The sequence below is a fragment of the Mchenga conophoros genome, linkage group LG18 (assembly GCF_057382185.1).
Source record: "Mchenga conophoros isolate Kocher_MC1m ecotype Shallow Benthic linkage group LG18, M_conophoros_male_GT1.1, whole genome shotgun sequence".
Taxonomy (NCBI): Eukaryota; Metazoa; Chordata; class Actinopteri; order Cichliformes; family Cichlidae; genus Mchenga; species Mchenga conophoros.
The window spans coordinates 35,388,673-35,410,932 of NC_140543.1; the positions used below are offsets into that span (position 1 = coordinate 35,388,673).

The window sequence follows — 22,260 nt, forward strand, 5'->3', positions numbered from 1 at the left end:
GAATGCCTTCTCCAAGTCCACAAAACACATGTAGACTGGTTGGGCAAACTCCCATGCACCCTCAAGTATCCTCGAGAGGATAAAGAGCTGGTCCAGTGTTCCGCGACCAGGACGAAAACCGCATTGTTCCTCCTGTATCCGAGGTTCGACTAGCGGACGAACTCTCCTTTCCAGCACCCTGGCATAGACTTTCCCAGGGAGGCTGAGGAGTGTGATCCCCCTGTAGTTGGAACACACCCTCCGGTCCCCCTTCTTAAAGATGGGGACCACCACCCCGGTCTGCCAGTCCACAGGTACTACCCCTGATCTCCACGCAACATTGCAGAGGCGTGTCAACCAGGACAGCCCTACAACGTCCAGAGCCTTCAGGAACTCGGGGCGGACCTCATCAACACCAGGGGCTCTGCCACCAAGGAGTTGTTTAACTGCCTCAGTGACCTCGCCCCCGGAAATTGGCGGGTCATTCCCCTCATCCCCAGACTCTGCTTCCTCTTCAGAAGACGTGTCAGTGGGATTAAGGAGGTCCTCGAAGTATTCCTTCCACCGCCTGACAATTTTCTCAGTCGAGGTCAGCAGCGCTCCGCCAGCACTATACACAGTGCAGGTAGAGCACCGCTTTCCCCTCCTGAGACGCCTGACGGTTTGCCAGAATCTCCGAGGCAGTCCGAAAGTCTTTTTCCATGGCCTCTCCGAACTCCTCCCACACCCGAGTTTTTGCTTCAGCCACTGCCCGAGCCGCATTCCGCTTGGCCTGTCGATACCTGTCGGCTGCCTCCGGAGTCCCACAGGCTAACCAAGCCCGATAGGACTCCTTCAGCCTGGTGGCTCCCTTCACCTCTGGTGTCCACCATTTGGTTCGGGGATTACCACCACGGCAGGCACCAACCACCTTGCGGCCGCAGCTCAATGCAGCAGCTTCGGCAATGGAGACGCTGAACATGGTCCATTCGGACTCAATGTCCACAGTCTCCCTCGGAATGCTGTTGAAGCTCTGCCGGAGGTGTGCGTTGAAGATCTCGCGGACTGGGGCCTCTGCTAGACGTTCCCAGCACACCCTCACTACGCGTTTAGGTGCACCAGGTCTGTCCAGCGTCCTCCCCCGCCACCTGATCCAACTCACCACCAGGTGGTGATCAGTTGACAGCTCAGCCCCTCTCTTTACCCGAGTGTCCAGAACATATGGTCGCAGGTCTGGTGATACGATTGCAAAATCGATCATCGACCTACAGCCTAGAGCGTCCTGGTGCCATGTGCACTTATGGACACTCTTATGTTCGAACAGGGTGTTCGTTATGGCCAAACTGTGATTAGCACAGAAGTCCAATAACAAAGCACCGCTCGGGTTCAGATCAGGGAGGCCGTTCCTCCCAATCACGCCCCTCCAGGTCTCGCTGCCGTTACCCACGTGAGCATTGAAGTCTCCCAGCAGGACAACAGTCTCCAGGTGGAGCACCCTCCAGCACCCCCCCCCCCCCCCCCAGGGACTCTAAGAAGGCTGGGTACTCCGAACTCGGAGCATAAGCGCAGATGACAGTCAGGACCCGTTCCCCGACCCTAAGGTGCAGGGAACAAACCCTCTCGTCCACCGGGAAAAACCCCAACGTACCGGCAGCAAGCCGAGGAGATATTAGAATACCCACCCCAGCCCGCCGCCTCTCACCAGGGGCAACTCCAGACTGAGACAGAGTCCAGCCCCTCTCTAGGAGACTGGTTCCAGAGCCCAAGCCATGTGTAGAGGTGAGCCCGACTATATCTAGCCGGTACCTCTCAACCTCACGCACTAACTCAGGCTCCTTCCCCACCAGAGAGGTGACATTCCATGTCCCTATTGCCAGTCTTGGCAGCCGGGGGTCAGTCCGCCAGGGCCTCCGCTCCTGGCCGCCACCCGGCACACAATGCACCCGACCCCTATGGCGCGCCTCCTGCGGGTGGTGGGCCTGCGGGAGGATGGGCCCATGTCTCCTCCTCGGGCTGTGCCCGGCCGGGCCCCATGGACTAAGGCCCGGCCACCAGACGCTCGCCCTCGGGCACCCTCCCCGGGCCTGGCTCCAGGGCGGGGCCCCGGTAACCCTATCCCGGGCAGGTTAAACTGTTCCCTCGATATTCTTTTCATAAGGGTCTTCTGAATCGCTCTTTGTCTGGTCCCTCACCCAGGACCAATTTGCCATGGGAGACCCTACCAGGGGGCAAAAGCCCCCAGACAACATAGCCCCTGGGATCCCTGGGACACACAAACCCCTCCACCACGATAAGGTAGCGATTCAAGGAGGAGATCATTTTATTTTAAAATATAGAATTTTTTAAGACCATTGTTGGCTTTAATCTAGTTTAAACCAAACCACTCCACTGGATTTAGCTGGATCAGTCAGCTGAGACTGAAGAAGTCATTTGGATGAGTAACAAATTATTTCTCCCACTGAAAACGCTACGTCCAGATGAACAAAATCCACTTTTGGGGATTAGTTATTTAAGACTCCAGATTTAACAGGAAGCCAGTGAAGAGAAGCCTTCAGGCTTCTCTTCACAGAAATGAGGAGTGACTTGCAACTGTTACACAGTACTTTACAAAGACACCATGTTTGGCATTACTGGTAGAAAATGTGAAGTCTATTTTAACATGATTTTATTGTTTTTTTAGCGTGTATGTCGGTGGCTTCTAGCAGTCTACGATCTACCCAGCTGGGGTCGCTGTGAGCTGGCACTGTCGCTTCTTCTGGAGCACAGCGCCCCCTATTCCCTAGAAGATGTGGTGCAGGCAGTGCAAGAGTCCCACGACAGGGAATTTATCAAGCGAGTGCTCGCCAAAGAATGTCCCATCTGCCTCTCGGTTTTCCCTCACAGCAAAGTTAGGGTTACTTGACAGATGCTTTTGAGTCACTAAATAATTTTCTGAATGATTTCCATTTCTTGATTTTCTACTTCCTCCCACCTCCCCTTCTCAGATGCAGTCTCTCACGTCGTGTCAGTGCTCTGTGTGCTGTGGTTGTTTTCAGCAGCACTTTACCATCGCTGTAAGGGACAAACACATCAGAGACATGGTGTGTCCAGTCTGTTGGGAGCCTGACATCAATGACCCCGAACACCTCAACAGCTACTTCTCCACCCTGGACATCCAGGTAGGAAGCAAATAAACCGGGAAAGGAATGAGAATGTCTCTCCTCTCGCTGACTGCTACATTGTCATCTTGTCAACCACAACTATAAAGCCTGCCATCACTTACAGTTCAGTAAAACAATGAACTGCATTTTTTTGTTTTTTCTTTGCTCAGTTGTTGTTTCTCTGCAGAGCTTTTCTAAAATGGATTAAATGTCTTGATGTTATATTAATGAGCAGAACATTGGCTTCACTCTGTTAGCTGTTAGCTGTTAGCTGAGCAGGGTACGATTTAGTGTCTCTACTTCTTTGAGTTTATTTCCAATCCAATATTTTGGACAATGTACAAAATATACAAGAGGTTAATGTACCAACATTCTTGTACACAAACGTTTGGTTGCCAGAAAATTCAGTTGACAAACAACATCTAACTTTGCTGTTTGGGTTGAAAATGAATTACAGGCTGCTGAGCAGCAGTTTCAAAATGCTGTTTCCTGCAAGTTTTGGAGGGACTGATTATGTTTTTTCTCCTGTTTAACAGTAAAACATATTTTCATTCCTTTCTCAGATTATTACTTATGTCATCGATTATAGTTCTGCCCATAAAATATCAAAAACCTGAACATGTACACGACATGTATCTTTAGTTATTGCAATATTGTTTTTCTAGGCTTACTAATTATACAGAACTTTAATTTTTATTCCGATTTTTTTACATTCATGAGAGTAATATTGTAAGAGAGGGGTAGTAATCACTTTCATTTTGGTCATATCATTATGTCCTAATGCAGTGCATGTCCAGGTCAGTCTGTGGAACACCTGTGTTAGAGTTAGTGCGTTACAATCAGTGTTGAGGTCTGGAATCTTTATATTTCTATTACTGGAGACAAAGGGTGAAATGAAGTATTAATATTATATTAATACCTGTGATTGTGACTGTCAGCACCAGTTTTTATTCACAGTGGTGTGAGAAGGTGTTTGCCTCATTCCTGAGGTCCTATTTTTTGTATGTTTGTCACACTGAAATATTTCAGATCATCATACAAATTTAAATATTAGACAAAGATGACACAAGTAAACACAAAATGAGGGTGTTAGTATTATTGTTATGATAATAATAATAATTATTATTATTATTATTATTGTGGCCCTGTGTGGAAAAAGTGATTAAAAATTAAAAGCACTTTAAGAAATCTCTTAAATAAGACTTAAACAGGACCAGACATCCTGCTGTGATCCAAGGAAATTCAGGAACAAATGAGAACATAAGTAATTGATATCTCTTGTATAAAAAATAAGTATAAAAACATAGAAATGGTGAAAACATGGAACAGTGGTGAACCTTTCCAGGAGTGGCCGGCTGACCAAAGTTACACCAGGACTGACTCAATAGGAACATAAAGGCTCGTCTCAGTTTTGCCAGAAAACATCTTGATGATTGATGAATATTCTCCGGACTGACAAGACAAAACTTTAACTTTTTGGAAAGTGTGATGTGCCATTTCATCTGGAGTGAAAGTAGCACAGCATTTCAGAAAAGGAACATTACACCAACAGTAAAATATGGTGGTGGTAGTGTGATGGTCTGGGGCTGCCTCAGGACCTGAAGACTTGTTGTGGTAAATGGAACCATGAACTCTGCTGTCTACCAAAACATCCTGGAGGAAAATGTCCAGCCATCTGTTCATGACCTCAAGCTGAAGTGCACTTCTGTTCTGCAGCAGGACAATGATCCGAAACACACCAGCAAGTCCACCTCAGAGTCGCTGAAGAAAAACAAAATGAAGACTTTGGAGTCACTGTTCTGATCTGAACATGATTGCGATGCCATGGCACGACCTTAAAAAGGTTCAATCTCAAAAACCTTCCAGTTTGGCTGAATTACAACAATTTTGCAAAGACAAGTGGGCCGAAATTCCTCCACAGCGCTGTTAACGACTCATGCCAGTTATGTTATGTGTGGCTGTGTTCAGACAGGAATAGGACCCAAGGTGCAGACTCCGGAGACAGTCGTGAACTCAAAACAGCTTTAATGTAAAACTCAAAATATAACATAACTGGAAAAAATCAAACTAAACTTAAACCAGAGGACTGACAGAACACACAGCAAAATAAACGGTAAATCGCGACACAGACACCGAGAAACACAGGGCTTAAATACACAGAGGGAGCAATCTGGGAATGAATAACAGGAGGGAAACACAGCTGGGGCAAATCAGGCCTAACGAGACAAGGGGAAGCAAAACCAGATACATTAACCTCAGACAAGGACCTTCAAAATAAAACAGGAAACATGACACAAACTGAACTAAAGACACAGACTCGCACGCACTGCAACAGAGGGAACAGAGACGTGGGACCAGGGCAGACACAGACACTGACTGGACACGGGGATATAGCAACTAAGGATACACAGAGACGCCAACTAGACAAGGGGATACAGCTGACAGGGGAGACAGAGCAACTAGAGAAGACAGACATAAACCATAAGACAGAACTCAAAGAAAGCAAGACTAGAAATAATAAATAATATAATAAACTCAAAAACCCTGGGACAACGACCCAGGCATCCTAACAACTTATTTGAAACTCCTGATTGCAGTTTTTGCCTCAACCAGTTATTAGGGGGCAAGAGTTTTTTCACCCACCACCGTATGTCTGGATTTTTTTCCTCTTAATAAGAAACACGTCACTTAGAAACGGCATTTTGTCTTTACTTGTGTTATTTTATTAAAGGTGTTCATATTTAAGAGTGACAAACATACAACGCATTGTTTGCAGTATGAGTAAAACCTGGGAAAGAGTGACCGACACCATACTTGGTGAAGATCTTCCAGAGATCTTCTACTCTGTACAAATGTTTTTACAGGAAGAACAGGACTAGTCGTGACAGGTAAATCAGTCTTTACATGTACATTCTGTGAAGTTAACGTTCTAAAACTTGGTCTTCACAGCTGCGAGAGTGTCTAGAGCCAGAAGTCTACGAGCTTTTTCACAAGAAGCTGACAGAGCAGGCTTTAATCAAGGACCCCAAATTTCTCTGGTGCTGTCACGTGAGTACAGGATCAATATTTGCAACAAAATCTCAATGAACAAATTACTTAATGTAATTACTTAATTTCTATTTAAAAGTGATGCAAGTTTGAGTACACGTTTTTGGATTATTGATGCTTCACATGTGTTAAAGATTCAATTTTCTTTATATGAAACAATAGTGCAGTAAGTAGTTTTGCAAACTTTGAAATTGAATTGGTGACCAGTGAAGAGCTCACTTTTCCCAGATGGAAGCTATAGTCTTTAAGTCTGACGTCACTAGCCGTGCCTGGGCCCAAACTCTGCTGCAGGTTCATAGGTCAAACGATCACTGCGGCATCACTGAGAGTTGAAAAATTGTCTAAATTCTTCCATCTGTAATAAAATGATCAGCGTTCTGCTCTACCAGGTGTAACAATTGAGTTTAACATCCAGGCATCCATGAAAACGGAATTTATGACATTTGACAGAGTTAGAAGTTAGCAGGAAGTTAGCTCGCTAGCTTCCATCTAAATACAATATAGCATGTCCTGACTGAGGGAGTTCAGAAACAAATTCAAACGTACAGCTCTGTTATCACTTCCAACATAAATGAAGACATTAAACTAAACAGCAGTGACGTTTGTAGGGTTACTGAAGTTGGGCTAGCTGGTACATGATGATGTGCTACGTGATCACTAGCGACACAGCTATTTTAGCATGACATAAACACAGTGAAGCTGGAGGATGAACACTAACTTCAGAGTCCGTGACACAGATGCAAAACAGACCCCAACACTCCCATCACAATGGCTCACAGGGAGAAGGTTCTATATGTAACTCCAGTGCTGGGAAAAATATTTACCTCTTCCCCAATTTCACTGCTGTACTAGACATGACAGGGTTAAAAATGAGAAGGAAAGCAGGTGAGAAACAAAGTCACTGATGTCTGTCAGTCTGGAACAGGGTACAGAACCATTTCAGAGGCACTGGGACTCCAGTAAACCATAATGAGAGCCAATGGACTATGTGCACGTTAGCATATGCTACTTCCGGTGCGGAAACTCCTGTGGGGAGCTTTGTTTCCGGTGTCCTATTCGCGCCTGGTTTACGGTCCAAAACAAGTTTAGCAAATGAATGAATCAAGCGGCGATTTACATTTCTATAGATGTCTCGGGCATTTACCCAATATATCTGTAAATGATGTTCATCGACTTGTTGATATTTTTTCCTGCGCCTCAGAGCAAAAGAGAAAAGGGATTCAAATGTTATATTTCTCAGCTGTCCCTCGTTTATCGCGGGTGTTATGTTCTAAAAATAACCAGGATAGGTGAAATCAAGTAGCCGATTTTATTTTTTGACGGTGCAAAACGTTTGGTGGACATCGTGGACATACAGCACTGCACTTCAGAGTCACATTGCTAGCGATGGATGCAGCGATTCTGTACTGTACAGGAGAGACGTCACGGAGGAGATCGTCTGCAGCGATCAGGACGCAGGACACAATGTGACGTAAAAAAAAAACGTGCAAACTTGCACTAAAAAATCTGCGAAACAGCGAGGTGAAATGTGAACCGCGTTATAGCGAGGGACCACTGTAATTTTGAAGGCAAGTCACAACATATCCTTCGTAAATACTAATGTATAGAAACCGTTACCAGCAATCATTCATTTTTTGTGTGGCTTTTTTCACGGTTTGTTAACATGCTGTGTAGGTGTGTACTTGACTAGCTGATCTCGACATAACGGGAAACATCTGGTTTGACTATTCTTCACCTGTAGTTTGAATGCTGAACATTTGCCTGTTTAAATCATGAGACCAGTCACTATACAGAGATGTGCTTCTGAATGTGGACGATGTGTCTTCTGCTGCAGTGATGTAGTTCTGCTTGTGTTGAGTGATGTAAACAACTGATCGATCTAAACGCTTTAAACGTCAAAATTGATCATTAGATTTTTTATGACACAACAGTGGTGAGTGTTCCCACCTTCTGCTCTTTGTAACTTAACGCAATCTTTCCGTTTTCGAGTTTTGGACATGGTTTTGGAGGATATCTTCGCAGTAGCGATTGACCGCAAAGTAAAGCTACCGGAAATATACAACCCTACATCCGGTCTCAAACCAGGAAGTTAGCATTTTCTCGTGCACAGGGTCAGTATCTACAAATGAAGAAAAATGTTCCTATTTGGCATAACCTTTAAAAATGCTCACACACCCCAATGTGGCTGAATTAAAACAATTCTGCAAAGAGTGGGACAAAATTCTTCCTCAACAATATGACTGACTCATTGCCAGTTATTAGTTCAGCAATTTATTTTGAAAAGGCTGTAATGAATGAATTAATCTTACCCTGTGTTCTTGCTTGCAGAGTGCTTGGTAACTACATGAGAGTCTGTGCACTCTGTGTCATGGAGCTTTCAAGATCCATTGAAATGATTTAATTAAAAACACCTTTTTACTTAAACAACTCAACCGAATACAAGAAGTCATTTTCATGGACTATGATTGCGTTATAGTGTTATTGTACAATGAAATTTCTATCTTGTCCTCTCCTTTCCCTTCTCGTGTTTGTTCTCCTCAGTGCTCATATGGATTCATCTATGATGGAGACCAGTTGAAGGTCACCTGTTTTCAATGTCGAAACAGTTTCTGTGCTCACTGTAAAAAGCCTGTAAGTTTCTCTTTGTGTATTCTTGTTTTCTTACCACTTTATGTTTGGTTTCACTTTTTCTGCAGAGCTGCAGTCTTATCCATTTGTTAAGCCATAAAAATATGACATTCCAAGCACATCTGCTCTTCACAACTCTTTTAAGAACCTTAACATTAAAGTTATGTCCTAAATAGTCCAAAAATACGAAACTGAAGGAATCATTACATTTCCCCCTCACAGTGGGGAAAACATAATAACAGTGTGCGATGGGGGGGGGGGGGGGGGGCTGGTATGAATAAAGAAAGAAAAAAGAATGCTTGGGCCTTGCTAGCATAATGGACGGGTTTTGACGGGGATGAAGCATCATCAAATTTGCTTCCAAGCCAAAGACTATAAAATATGATAAAGCATATCTCGCCTTTGGCTTCACCTGCACAGCGGTGGGTGATGAGGAGAGGCAGCAGTGTGTCGTCTGTCTTAAAGTGCAAGCTTGTGACAGTTTAAAGCCTAACAAGCTAAGATGCCACTTGGAGACAAAACATCCAGAGCACAAAGACAAGTCAGCTGACCTTTTCAGACAAAAACTGCTCAACAGTGTCTCTTTACTAAAGCTGCATCTGTGCTGGCAATGCTCAGCTCAGCTCCTATAAAGTTGCCTACCGAGCACTGTGTGAAAAACCGCACACAGTTACGGAGGAATTAATACTGTTTGCTGATAACGTATGTCAGATTCATTGATGAAGATGCTGAGGGAGGAATTGCTTTTCTGCAAACAAGTTCCTGCCAGAGCCAGCGCAGAGAAACTGTTCAAAAACATCGAGGACTGTGTGGGGATCTGCACAGACGGCTGTGGCTGGGAAGCCAGGAGGGCTGCAAGTGTTAATCGAACACGTCTCCCCCAATGTGCAGCGGACGCACTGTAAGATACACCGCGAAGCACTAGTGTGTAAACAGCTGAGTCCTGAGCTGAATGACATAATGAGTGATGTCGTCGCCACAGTCAACTGCATCAAAACACGACCTGTGAAAGCCTGGATTTTCTCCTCACTGTGTGAAGAAACGGGCTCCGGCCACAGCTCTGCATCACAGTGAGTTCCACCTGCTGTTACGTGGGACGGTGCCGTCCACGCTCTTTGAACTTCGAGAGGAGGTCTGCATGTTTTTGAATGAAGAGGGCAGTGATCTTACCAACAGATTTAACTGTAACAACGTTTTCATGAAACGGGCATACCTCAGTGACATGTTCCTGAAACTCAATGAACTGAATGTGCAGATGCAGGGCACAAACGCTCAGCTCCCACATCTGGCAGATAAACTCACATCACTTGTCAGAAAACTTGAGATGTGGCAGCAGCGAGTGAAAGATGGAAATGTGGACTCATCTGAGAATTTGAAATCATTTACTGAGACAACAAGCTGCAGAGTGATCTCATGCACGACGTCTGATTCAAAGACCCTGGCTGTACCACTATACTTACTCCCCCCCTTCCTTCTTTCACCTAATGGTATGATCCCAGTCTGTCTAGGAATGTAATGGGCAGCACGGTGTGCCCATCAAAATAAAGTCTCACCCCTGCCTCCAGGCTGTTAATAAGTGACACGTGGTGGGATGTATATATAATTATATTATGGGCTAGATGGGGCTCATAAGTTTGACACCCCTGGGCTAATATTTTATTTTGTGAAGTAGTCCTCGTAGACTTGTGCTTGTGTGCAATCCAAGCCTTTATAAATATTATAAATGTTTCTAATTTAAAAGAAAATGAAATATTATGTGATTATAAATATCTTTCTATGTAACTGTTACAATAGTAATTCATTTTTATATGCTCTGTTCTGTACTCATTGGTAAACATTGTTTGTGTGCAGTGGGAGTCTCAGCATGCTGGTCTGTCCTGTGAACAGTTCCAGTCCTGGAAAAGAGAGAATGATCCAGAATATCAGAGACAGGGCCTGGCTGGATACCTCAGAGACAACGGCATCAGTAAGTACACACATATGAACACACACAAACTCTGATTAGTTGTGTAAACGTAACCCATGGAGTCCTCTTCACTAAAGTCCTGTGATGCATGGGCAGCCAAGTTTGTGAATGTGATAACTTGAAAATGAGGCAAGACAATCCTGGTTACCTCAACCTTAAGGTTAAGGGCAGAGGTCAAGTTTTCTAAAAATTTGCTGCTGGTTCACCTGACACGACACAACACAGGGGCGGTCAGCTTGTTGCGTTTGTGTTTCCAGTTATTTCAGCTGTCACTTCCAGTCCTCTGACTGGACTGTCCTTAACCTCTTAAGCATACATGCCTAACCCTAAATGCGATCTCCTCGCTTTTGCCCCCGTATCTGGGGGTGTTGGTACTTAAGAGGTCAAGATTAGGGGTGCAACGATACTCGTATCGATATTGAACCGTTCGATGCAGTGCTTTCGGTTCGGTACGCATATGTATCGAACAATACAACATGTTTAATTTATTTTATCAACTTTTCTTCTGACGATGCTGTCTGTGTTGAGAGCTCAGTGGATCTGCGTTCGACTTATCCGCCTAGGCTGCACTGTCGAGCGCAGATCCACTGAGCACAGCGCAAGCTAGCAAGACAGAAGCTAAGCTCGTAGCAACATAGCAAACTGAACCTCCCCCACCCTCATTCAGATCTGGCGTTTGGAACTAATTTGGTCTTCATGTGAAGCATGACCCTGAAGGTCAAAAGTAAAACAGAATGTTGGATGTGCCACGCAATGCTCAATTACATGGGTGGGAACTAGTGTGTTAGCGCAGTTAGCTTGTTAGCTTGTTGGCCGTCCAGCCCCACGCACGGGGCGATCCGCGGTAGCTCGTTAACGGAGATTTGCCGTGTTGTGGCGTTAACGTCATTTCAGATTAACGCTGACAGCACTAGTGGGAACACAACGAATATGACTGCACATTTACTCCGACATCATCCTAGTGCAAAGACAAGTGGAAGCAGACAAAAACAACAAGCACGCATGCTACAAACTTTACCCGAGTCATTTAGACAGCCGTTAGCACAGGATTCTCCTTATGGGGACCTGATATGTTTAATATGCTGCTGAGAATATAGCCCAGAAGAAGCGTATAGTAGAGCTTTTATTTTGGAAAGAGCCATTTCTCTGTAATAAACTCTCTTTTCCAAAGATGAGTGATTTCTCGATCTTAGATTTATTTTTTTTATTACTTTGTTGTTTCAGCAACATTAAATTTAAAAACTGTACTTTTGAGTTAAAATATATATTTATAATTTTAATAAATTACAAATTAAAAAGGCATGAACATTTTTTTTTTGTATTGAAAAAAATATCGAACCATGACACCAAAGTATCGAACCGAACCGAACCGTGAATTTTGTGTATCGTTGCACCCCTAGTTAAGATATGTAGTATGCTGGGACCACTGCATACTACATATCTTAAGGAAAGGGGAGGCATAATTAACCAACTGGCCAGAGCTGAGGCAGTCGAGGTGGTAGTGCCATCTGACAAGGATGACTCCTCGTGGCATGTCTCAGTGGGGCCCCAGGGCAAACTCAGGACACAATGGAGAGATTATATCTCTCGGGTGGCCTGGGAACACTTTGGTGTGTAAAATGGATGGATGGATGGGAGCTACATTACCCAGCCTCCCACCCCTGAACCCACTGAACTAAGCCAGAAATCATAGCCCCCACCTCCCAAGATTCAGGCATGAGCTAACAGCAGGTTTGACTCCATGCTTTTTGCCCTTGTACCTAATTTCAACGGGCACTATGGCTGCACACACGGGATCTAAACCCACTCTTTCTCCAACAACGCCCAGAGTCAAACCAGAGTTTGGTAGACCAAGGTCTGCATGCAGCCTGAGTCCACCATAGCCTGGTGTACAGCCCTTTGGTGCCTTACTGGAACGTTGTACGTCACTCCCAGGCCAGGGGAAGGTGCTGGGAGGCCAGTGACACGGAAAACCTGTCCCACCTCCATCAGTGGGCACTCCGTGTGGATGCCCGCACCAGCACTCCTGCCCTGTCGTCTGTGTGACTTCCTGTGAGATGGGTCCAGTGCCTGTAGCTCCCAGGACCTGCAGAGGGGAAGCAGAGGAGAACAGGTCAGTAGGGAGTTTCTGTGGGGCGCAACAGTCGGTGGTGCTGGAGGAGAGCCGAGGATTCTTCTCCTCGGGGCCGGCACAGGCAGATTCCCCACCGACGACTATATCCACCCAGGGTCCTCCATCCACCGTAGTACTTGGTTGTCCACCAAAGTCACTGCTGCATCAAGGCTCCCTGGCCGATGGCCGAGGACCCATTCTGCTGTCTTCTCAATGAGTTGGTACTTGACGACAAACTCCAGCAGCCACCTTTTCCTCCTTCCCAGGGTTTGACTGCAGCTACCTGGCTGCCATGACACGGAGCCTCCAAGCGTAGGCAAACGTGTGATCCTTTGCCTCCATCTGACAGCCCTTGAACCGGCGGCGGTGATCTTGTGGAGCAGATGTTCCCAAACTCTCCCCACGAGGGCAACAGCAGGCTCAGCATTGCTGTCTGGGCCTCCCCAGAGGGCAGGGGAGAGACCCGCAGCCCTGACTCTGCCCTCAGTCACTGCCATGGCTCTACGTAGCTTTGACACACCTCACAGCGATGCCTGGACTGGCTGCACATGCTGTGGGTCCAACATCTCTCATCATGTAGTTGATAGCGCCACTATGGCAAGCTTTGTGCTGCTGGTTAACACAACACAACACAGGGGTGGTCACAAACACTTCTTTTGCTGTATCTTTTGTGTTTCCGGGCTGGCTGCAGTGCAGCCACAAACGAAACCCTGCTACCACACTCAGCTCAAGTCTTTCAAATTGATGCCATGTGTGAACTTCAGTGTTTAGTCCTGGCTTCTGCCAGTAATTTTTCTGATAAAAGTGGAAAACAAGAGCAAACTTTAACGTTTTATCATTAAAGCATCATAACTACTATATGATGACATGAGCCTGTCACGGTGGCGCATCATTGTGATGTCATAGGATGTTGTATTGAAAAAATAAAATGCAGTTTCATATGATATTCATTTGTTTTCACTCATCGTGAAGTTTGTTTCATCCATGGCCAAAAAAACCCACCATGAGAAGCTTTCTGTGGGACGTACAAATCTGAAACCAAACACTTACAGAGCTGAGCATATCTCTGTCTTAGCATTATGATTATGAACAGCCCATAATGCACTCTGTGTTGTGTTGCTGCTCTGCAAACTATGTCTCATGATGTCTATGTATGTTTCAGACAGGTCTGTGGTGTAAGTACACAAACATGCACATTTATGCATGCGTTGTTATCCTCCTGTCCATGCTGTGTAACCGAGTAAGGTTACAGTATATGAACAAAGGTATTGGGCCGCACCTCTGTTTGAATTCAGGTGTGCTCAGTCTGTTGCCACAGGTATATGACACCTAGACATGCAGTTTGCCTTTGTGTTATTCTAAAGAGCTCCCTGAATTTGAGTGTGATGCTGTAACATGATGCCACTGCTGAAACAAGTCAGCTGGTGAAAGTCTTCCCTCCTGAATATTCCACAATCAGCTTTAAGTGCTATTATTACAAAATGAAAGCGTTTAGGAGCCAAAGCAGCTCAGCCATATAAACTTACAGAGCAAGGTCATCGAGTGCTGAGATCCATGACATTAACTGTGTAACAAGTATATATAAGTAAAGTTAACTCATTTATGTCAGGAAAGGTGTTGAAAGTACGTCAGACTAAAATGGTTTTCTTGAATGTAATGCTACCTGTGTGTCCTCTCCTTCCTCCCTCCTTCTAGCTTGTCCTAACTGTCGCTTTCAGTATGCGCTGTCTAAAGGAGGCTGCATGCATTTCTGCTGCTCACAGTGTCGTTACCAGTTCTGCAGTGGCTGCAACAACCCTTTCCACACTGTAAGTCTGTCACATACAGTCCTCTTCATGGTGTCATTTTCCAAGGAGTCATTTGAGCCATGTGATACTCTACCTAGGATACATGTGTGACAGAGAGGTGTGGAGTAGTCATCTACTAATGCTCAGGCTGGTGGTTTAGTCCCTGGCTGCAACAGTCTGCATGCAAGTGCCCTTCTGCAAGGTACTAACCCCGCTGCTCTCCGATGTACACATTAGAGTGTAAGTGGGTGAATTAGGCCAGTTCTATAGAGCACTTTGAGTCCTCAGGTGAAGTAGAAAAAGAACCAGTCCACATCTGATTATTTCACACAGACTGTGGGTAGTGAAAACACGTGTACAACTTTGGCAATTTTCTCTTAGATTTATTTTTTATCCCTAAAAAAGGAGCGCAGCATGTGATCATTAAAACACTGTTTTTGATTTGTTTTGTGTGAAATCTTGAGTGACTGAAACAAAAGTAAGCACTTCATAACGCTGCAGACGAGGCACTGATCCTCATGTTTGATCTGGGCCACAGCATTTCTTGTTTTGAAGGTGCAACCTTTGACCTCAGCAGCTTTGGAAAAGGCTCTCCGACATAAATTCACTGATGACACGAATGCAGCACACAGATTTCTTTTCTTGTTTTTGGCTGTTTCACATGAGACATTCAAAACAGCTGTTGGCAGCTGCGGTGTTTGTTCAATTCATTGGTGTTTGGTGCAAAAGTTCATCAACATCTTTCCAGTAAACAGAAACCAGCATTGATGCATTCATTACAATTTAGTTTTGCGTGTATTTCATCTGGGAAAGTGGACGAAATGATGACACGTGTGAAGTTCAGTTGCACATTTTTATGTCCTGTCTTTTAAAAACACTATTAGTGTTTAGTGAAGGGTCACAGTTTCCTTTTGTTTTTTTATTTTTATTAATTTCAGTGTTACGTGAGCAGACTGAGGGGAAAAATAACAATGGCTGTCGTTTTCTCTTTTGTTTCCCATCAGACCTGTGCAGTGGACCAGTGCACGGTGTCTGGACTGCATGCCCATCATCCTAGAGACTGTCTCTTCTATCTGAGAGACTGGGAACCATCCAGGCTGCAGGCTTTGCTCCAGGTAAACACACATACATGTAACTGTGGAATGACACACAAGGATGGGAAGAGAAGAGGGAAACAAGAGACAAGGACACACAAACACACATAAACACAGACACAGAGAGGACACAGAGGACAAAGACACAAGGGGAGCCTAAATGTGCAAAAAGCTAACATAGAATAAACTCAGGACTACAAAATGAACCTTAACCCTTTAAAGCCGGTCAGAGCGGGCACGCTCCGTTTTGCGTAATTACTTTTAAATCCTTGTAGCTCTGCAACCACGTAAGCTAGCGCAATAATTTGTTTTGCATATGAAACCGGAGGAGTTGTACTTACATCTGATGCCATCAGCTTGTCCTCGGTCACAGTTTCCTTCCACATAAAGCTTTGCAAAAACTGCATAAAAAGCTCTTGCAGGAACAAAAACATAATATTCCAGAAACACGCTTTGCCGATCCGATCAGCTGTTCATAACACTTCCTACATTGGAATAGACGTCAGTGTGAACTATCACATGTCCGCCATGACCTGCCCGAAACCGGAAGTGATGTCATTTTGCAGAAATGTAGTTTTTTACCATCAGGGCCTCATGAGCCTATACTGGTGTTTTTAAAAGTTATCTTTGACTTTATGACTTTCTGTGTCGTTTCTGGGATGCTGAGGACTCATATTGCACTGCTGGAAATAGTTTATTTTGATGCATATGCTGCTTTTTTGCAAATTTGCATCATAATATTTATTTTCGTTTTTCCTGCAGTATATAAAAATTGGTGTATTTCAAAAATAAAACTATGAAGACACTCAAAATAAATTTCCTGTGGAAACTATTTTGTGCAACTTTTTTGTATTTACAGTTTTGAGGGATAAACCTCTTAAATTTCTCTAACTAGAAATATATGTTAAAAAAAACAAAAACGATTTTAAATTTTTTGTAGTTTATTGCACTTTTTTGCAATAAATGTAATTACTATGCACTTAATGCAGACATATTATTAGAATTTTGGCTCTAATGGTTGTATTGATGTATAGCAACTTGAAATGCTCCCAAAAATGGCTCCACAGTATGTAAAAATATAATATAAGCTCTGGCAGACTTGGTTCTATGGTAGGTCTTAAAGGGTTAAACCATAACACAAAATGACATAAAAACACAAGAAACTCAAAACACAGGGTCATGTGACAGAGATGTTAGCGTGTTTAGAGCCGTTACTCGTTTCGTTTTGTCTCTTCTGTGTTTTTGCTGTCATCCTAAAGACCCTTCGTTCTTTTTCATGTGTTTATCTGGTCAGTGCCTGTTTTACGTCTCATCATATCTTATCTTCGTGACAGAATAACGGAGTTGCCTTCAACACTGAACCTCCTCCTGGAACTCAGACAGGTAGGCTGTTTCTTCCATCAAAGTTTTTGTTTCAATACTTTTGATGATGCTGTGGAGTTGTGCTCTTTCTAATATTTTCTCCATGGCATTCATATTAGTGAGGACACACTCAACGGCCCCACAAGTAAGTGGAAAACAGCACAGGGAAAGACACACTATAGGAGAGAGCCCAAGTTTAGTCATTACTGATGATTAAATACAGCAGAGGTGAAAGAGGTGCAGGCACAGGAGAATCAGAGAGTTGAGTCCACTGTCAGAGGCCACTGAAAGATCATTGTAACCTTCACGAGTGCTTTTCCTCTGCTCGAATGAATTCTGACTGAAACTCGTAAAATAAACCATGTGACTGCTGACAGAAGTAGCTGGATTAACTCTGTGTTTTAAACTACTCAGCTGTAAAAGGCTGATGCTGAGCAGGCGGCATGGACGCCCAACTAAGATTTCAAAATTCCTACCATGCGTCTACTAAACCGTCTGAATCCCAGTGTTTTCTGAAAACCTTGTAAGTGCTATAACTCAAGTAGAGAAGTGCATAACGTTTAATCTAAATAACTCTGCTTTTCATCTGGGAATTAAACAGAGTGCCTGAAACCTTGTATCTTTTCTAGGGTGTTCAACCAATGACAAACGTCCACCTTTGATTAGAATATTTGAACCAGGGATGCTTGATAATACTTAAACCAGTATCTCAAAATGCACATCATCCATCCATCCATTTTCAATCACTTATTTGGGTTTGAGTCATGGGGACAGCAGACTGTGATAATGTAATCTTTCCAGCGAGTTCTCCAGAGGGGAACAGAGTCCAACCCCTCTCCAGGAAGCTTGTTCGAGGGCTCAAGCTATGCTTTGAGGTGAGCCCGACTATATCTAGTAAGTAGTTCCTAACCTCACCCACTAGCTAAGGCTCCGTCCCCACCAGCAAGGTGACATTCCAGTACCAGTGTCAGAAGCCTGGATCGGAGCGCCAGGACCAGTGCCTGTGACTGACACACAATCCACTCCCAGTAACTCTATCCCAGGCAGGGTGCGCTGGACCCTTGGGTCGTTATAGTAACTAAGGGTGAAATGCAAATAAGATGTTTTTGAAAAAGTCAAATCCAAGTAATCAGTGTTTTAAATACAGGCCATTTACCATTTGTATTTTAGGGAATTTGGTGGGCTCTGTAAATCCTTTCTTATTGCAAAGAAACTGGATTTGTTCCACTTCTGGCAAACTTACTCCACATTTGTCTGTTCCTCTTTGTACAGAAAGAGAAATGTGGTTCATCAAATGTCTTTTTCTTCTACCAGTTTAAAAAAGTTTGCAGCTGGGACGCTTTGGCCTATAGGTGACAGCTAAGACTTTAAATTTAATGAAATCACATGATTAGTTCGTTACCAGGCCTCTGGAGAACTTCAGGACATGTTGAGGAGCTAATTTAGCCATTTGAATCAGCTGTGTTGGATCATGGACACATCTAAAACCTGCAGGGACACCGGCCCTCGTGGACTGGGATTGCCCACCCCTGTTCTAGGCGCTGGGACATGCTTTCTGTAGGGTAATCTTTTTATATTTGCGTTCTTGAAAATGTAACCTGTTTCATTATACTGCGGTTATTAGGCACCTGGAGCCCTGGGACTGTACGGGGGTGGGTGGCCCGTAGCAGGGCTGGTTGCCGGTCACTTCTGGCCCTCTGGGACTGACAGCCTTTGGGCTCTCGCTCTTTCTCTCGTTCACACTCACGAACATTTGTATTTATGCTCCATCCTTTTATCAAACCCCCCCCCCCTTTTTTTCTGCCTGTCCTGCCTTAGATATCATACAGTATACCACTTATAATGTCACAACTGTAACTCTATTATGTCTTGATGAATAGAAATGAAGAAATAAACAGATAAACCCACAACAGTGCATTCAGATCAAAAAGCTGGCAGACAGGACAGGATTTAGCAAGTAAATAAATCTCTACTCTGTCCTGGCTAGCTTAGTCATTCTTTTAAAGAATGTAACACGTTGTTGTTGATTTGACACCATGACTGGCTATCTTAGGAAATGTTCATACAAATTAATACTAATACATCTGAATTCAGTTTTATTTATACAGCCCCAAATCAAATCAACGGTTATTGTTTCAAGGCACTTTATATTGTAAGGTAAAGACCCTACAATAATACAAAGAAAACAAAACCCCAACAATCATATGATTCCAAATGAGCGAGCACTTGGTGACAGTGGGAAGGAAAAACTCCCTTTTAACAGGAAGAAACCTGGCTGAATTAATGGAGTTCTGAATATTATAATGAATTTTTCAATTAAGGAATTTTTTGTATTGATTTTCACAGATGTTTTTCTATATTTTTAAATGGGTACCTCTCTTCCTTTTAGATCTGTGTGGAGTAATAGAGCAAAAAGATGAGGGCGGGCAGCAGTCAGATGCAGCCTGTGGAGCTCAGACCCAACCTGGACATGCTGGACTCTGCGAGTATGGAGCTTTTAATGAATAGTATTTGCTTTGCTTGTAATATGTTCCTTAGATCCCAGAGTCTCTGGCAGTCCATAAGGAGCACTTGTCTTTAATCTTGTGTGACCCTTGTTGGTTGCTTCAAATGGCTTCAAAACACTATAGTTTAAAAAAAAGTGTGCTAAAAACTTTTTGAACACAAACAGAAATAAGGGAATTGATAATTAAAGTAATTCACAGTTCTTTGTCCTCTGTCTGCGTCCCAGAATACTTGAACTGCTCTTGTTAAACCATGCATAAAAATGATTCAGTTAAGTTCCATTTTATTTTTATAGTGCTAAATCGTTTGCCTCAATGCGGTTTACATTGTAAGTTAAAGACCTTACAGTTAAAAAGAAATCCCAAAAATCACATAACCCCCAATGAGCAAGCACTTGATGACATCAAAACACCAGCTCCTGGTAGATAGAGCAGTCACCCAAGACTATAAGACTCGACTGACCAACCTCTGCACTGCCTGGAATGACCACAAGAAAGCCTGTTACTCAATGCATCACACATCGATCCTGAATCCCTGAATCAGGAATTTGTTGGGGATGTGTTAAACAACACTAGAGGCCAACTTCGAGCCGATTGCGCAGGTCACCATCAATTGTGGGATCTACCAAGGAGATGCCCTGTCCTCACTGCTATTCTGCATAGCCCTGAACCCCCTTGGTGAATTCCTCTACATAACATGCTAGGGAGACTGACTACGAAATGAGGCAATCGTCAGCAACCTCCTCTACATGGATGGCAACAAGCTGTATGCTAATAGTGAATGAAAAATAAAAAAGAATAAAAAAGAATAGATAGATGGAAGCCACTGACATCAAGACAATGATTTTACTACCAGAAGGCAACACTGCAGATACTGTGAACAGCTGCAAGTACCTAGAAATCTCACAGGCAGATTGGAACCATGAAGAGGCCACCAGGTAAGCTGCAACCACTGAATACCTGCAGAGAGTAGGGTGAGTCCTGAGGAGTCAGCGTAATGGGAAGAACAAGATCTGGGCAGTCAACACCTACGCCCTGCCTGTCATCACATACCCTGCTGGGATAATGCTGGTCAAAGGAGGAGATAGAAGCCACTGACATCAAAACAAGGAAGCCCTTATCATGCATGGAGGGTTTCACCCCAAGTCCCGCACCCTGAGACTGTATGCTAATCACAAGGAAGGAGCCCAAGGACTAGTGAGTGTCAGAATCCCTGTCCAGGATGAAACAACCAATAAGTACATCAGAGGAGCAACAAGAGTAACCATCATGGAAGTACAGGCCCTTGTATGGTATGTCCAGATAGAAGAAATGGCTGATATCCATAAATCCTACCAGTGGCTGGACAAAGCTGGACTGAAAGACAGCACAGAGGCACTAATCATGGCAGCACAAGAAAAGCTCTGAGCACAAGATCCATAGAGGCTGGGGTCTATCACACCAGGCAAGACCCCAGGTGCAGGCTGTGTAAAGATGCCCCAGAGACAATCCAGCACATAACAGCAGGGTGCAAGATGCTAGCAGGCAAGGCATACATGGAACGCCATAACCAAGTGGCCGGCATAGTGTACAGGAACATCTGTGCCGAGTATAACCTGGAAGTCCCGAGGTCAAAGTAGGAGATGCCCCCAAGGGTGGTGGAGAATGACCGAGCTAAGATCCTGTGGGACTTCCAGATACAGACGGACAAAATGGTGGTGGCTAACCAACCGGACATAGTGGTGGTAGACAAACAGAAGAAGACGGCCGTAGTGATCGATGTAGCGGTTCCGAATGACAGCAATATCAGGAAGAAGGAACACGAGAAGCTGGAGAAATACCAAGGGCTCAGAGAAGAGCTCGAGAGGATGTGGAGGGTGAAGGTAACGGTGGTCCCCGTGGTAATCGGAGCACTCGGTGCGGTGACTCCCAAGCTAGGCGAGTGGCTCCAGCAGATCCCGGGAATAACATCGGAGATCTCTGTCCAGAAGAGCGCAGTCCTGGGAACAGCTAAGATACTGCGCAGGACCCTCAAGCTCCCAGGCCTCTGGTAGAGGACCCGAGCTTGAAGGATAAACCGCCCGCAGGGGCGAGAGGGGAATTTTTATATATGTATTCACACAAAATGAGCAACTCTGGTTGGCTTTGGCATATTTTTTTTAATCCCTATTTAAGACTCATTGATCATTGATATCACTTGATATATAAATAATTTTTTGGTGGTGTGCTGGTTTCTAGGAAGCATTACCGGGAGTACTTGGTGAGCCTGATCAATAGCCACTCCATTGACCCAGCACCGCTCTACAGCTCAAACGAGCTGCTGCTGGCCTGCAGGAGGTACAAGGTAGAGGACACCCACAGGGACGGGGAGGACACCTTCACCTACTACACCAGGCTTCTTGAGGTGAGGATCATTACCTATATACATTTCACTGCTGAACATAAGTTCATCATTTCATTTCATTGCTATGCTGGCCATCTTTAGTTCAGATGTGGATCGTTATTCTGCTATTGTTTAGGTCCATTGGTTTCTGGGAATGGTCACTGTAAATAACTTATCACCTTTACAATATAAAACATTTTTATCCTGACCGCAGCGGCCACGTTAACCATAAAGATGTAGAATTGGTTTCACAAAAAGCAAGTCTGCAAAGTTCATCCTAACCTAACTGAGCAACTTG

At 44.3% G+C, this 22,260-nt stretch overlaps 1 protein-coding gene across 5 annotated transcripts in view; it reads left to right on the forward strand.

Annotated features, from left to right (window-relative positions):
* The window catches only part of rnf31 (ring finger protein 31), a 56,213-nt gene that overhangs the window by 30,531 nt on the left and 3,422 nt on the right, over window positions 1-22,260 (forward strand). The window contains exons 14-24 of one of the 5 annotated variants that reach the window (XR_014889421.1): window positions 2,639-2,845; window positions 2,943-3,116; window positions 6,048-6,146; window positions 8,688-8,777; window positions 10,626-10,740; window positions 14,549-14,661; window positions 15,645-15,755; window positions 17,069-17,117; window positions 17,216-17,241; window positions 19,486-19,582; window positions 21,818-21,957. Coding sequence is in view for 1 of the 5 variants with exons in the window: in XM_085253713.1 (XP_085109839.1) it covers window positions 2,639-2,845; window positions 2,943-3,116; window positions 6,048-6,146; window positions 8,688-8,777; window positions 10,626-10,740; window positions 14,549-14,661; window positions 15,645-15,755; window positions 17,069-17,117; window positions 19,486-19,582; window positions 21,818-21,983 (1,221 nt within the window). In the remaining 4 variants the exon portion in view is untranslated. Of the gene's footprint in view, window positions 1-2,638; window positions 2,846-2,942; window positions 3,117-6,047; window positions 6,147-8,687; window positions 8,778-10,625; window positions 10,741-14,548; window positions 14,662-15,644; window positions 15,756-17,068; window positions 17,118-17,215; window positions 19,583-21,817; window positions 21,984-22,260 lie in introns of those variants that run through there. The other 4 variants (XR_014889420.1, XM_085253713.1, XR_014889422.1 and 1 more) reach the window with 4 other exon arrangements.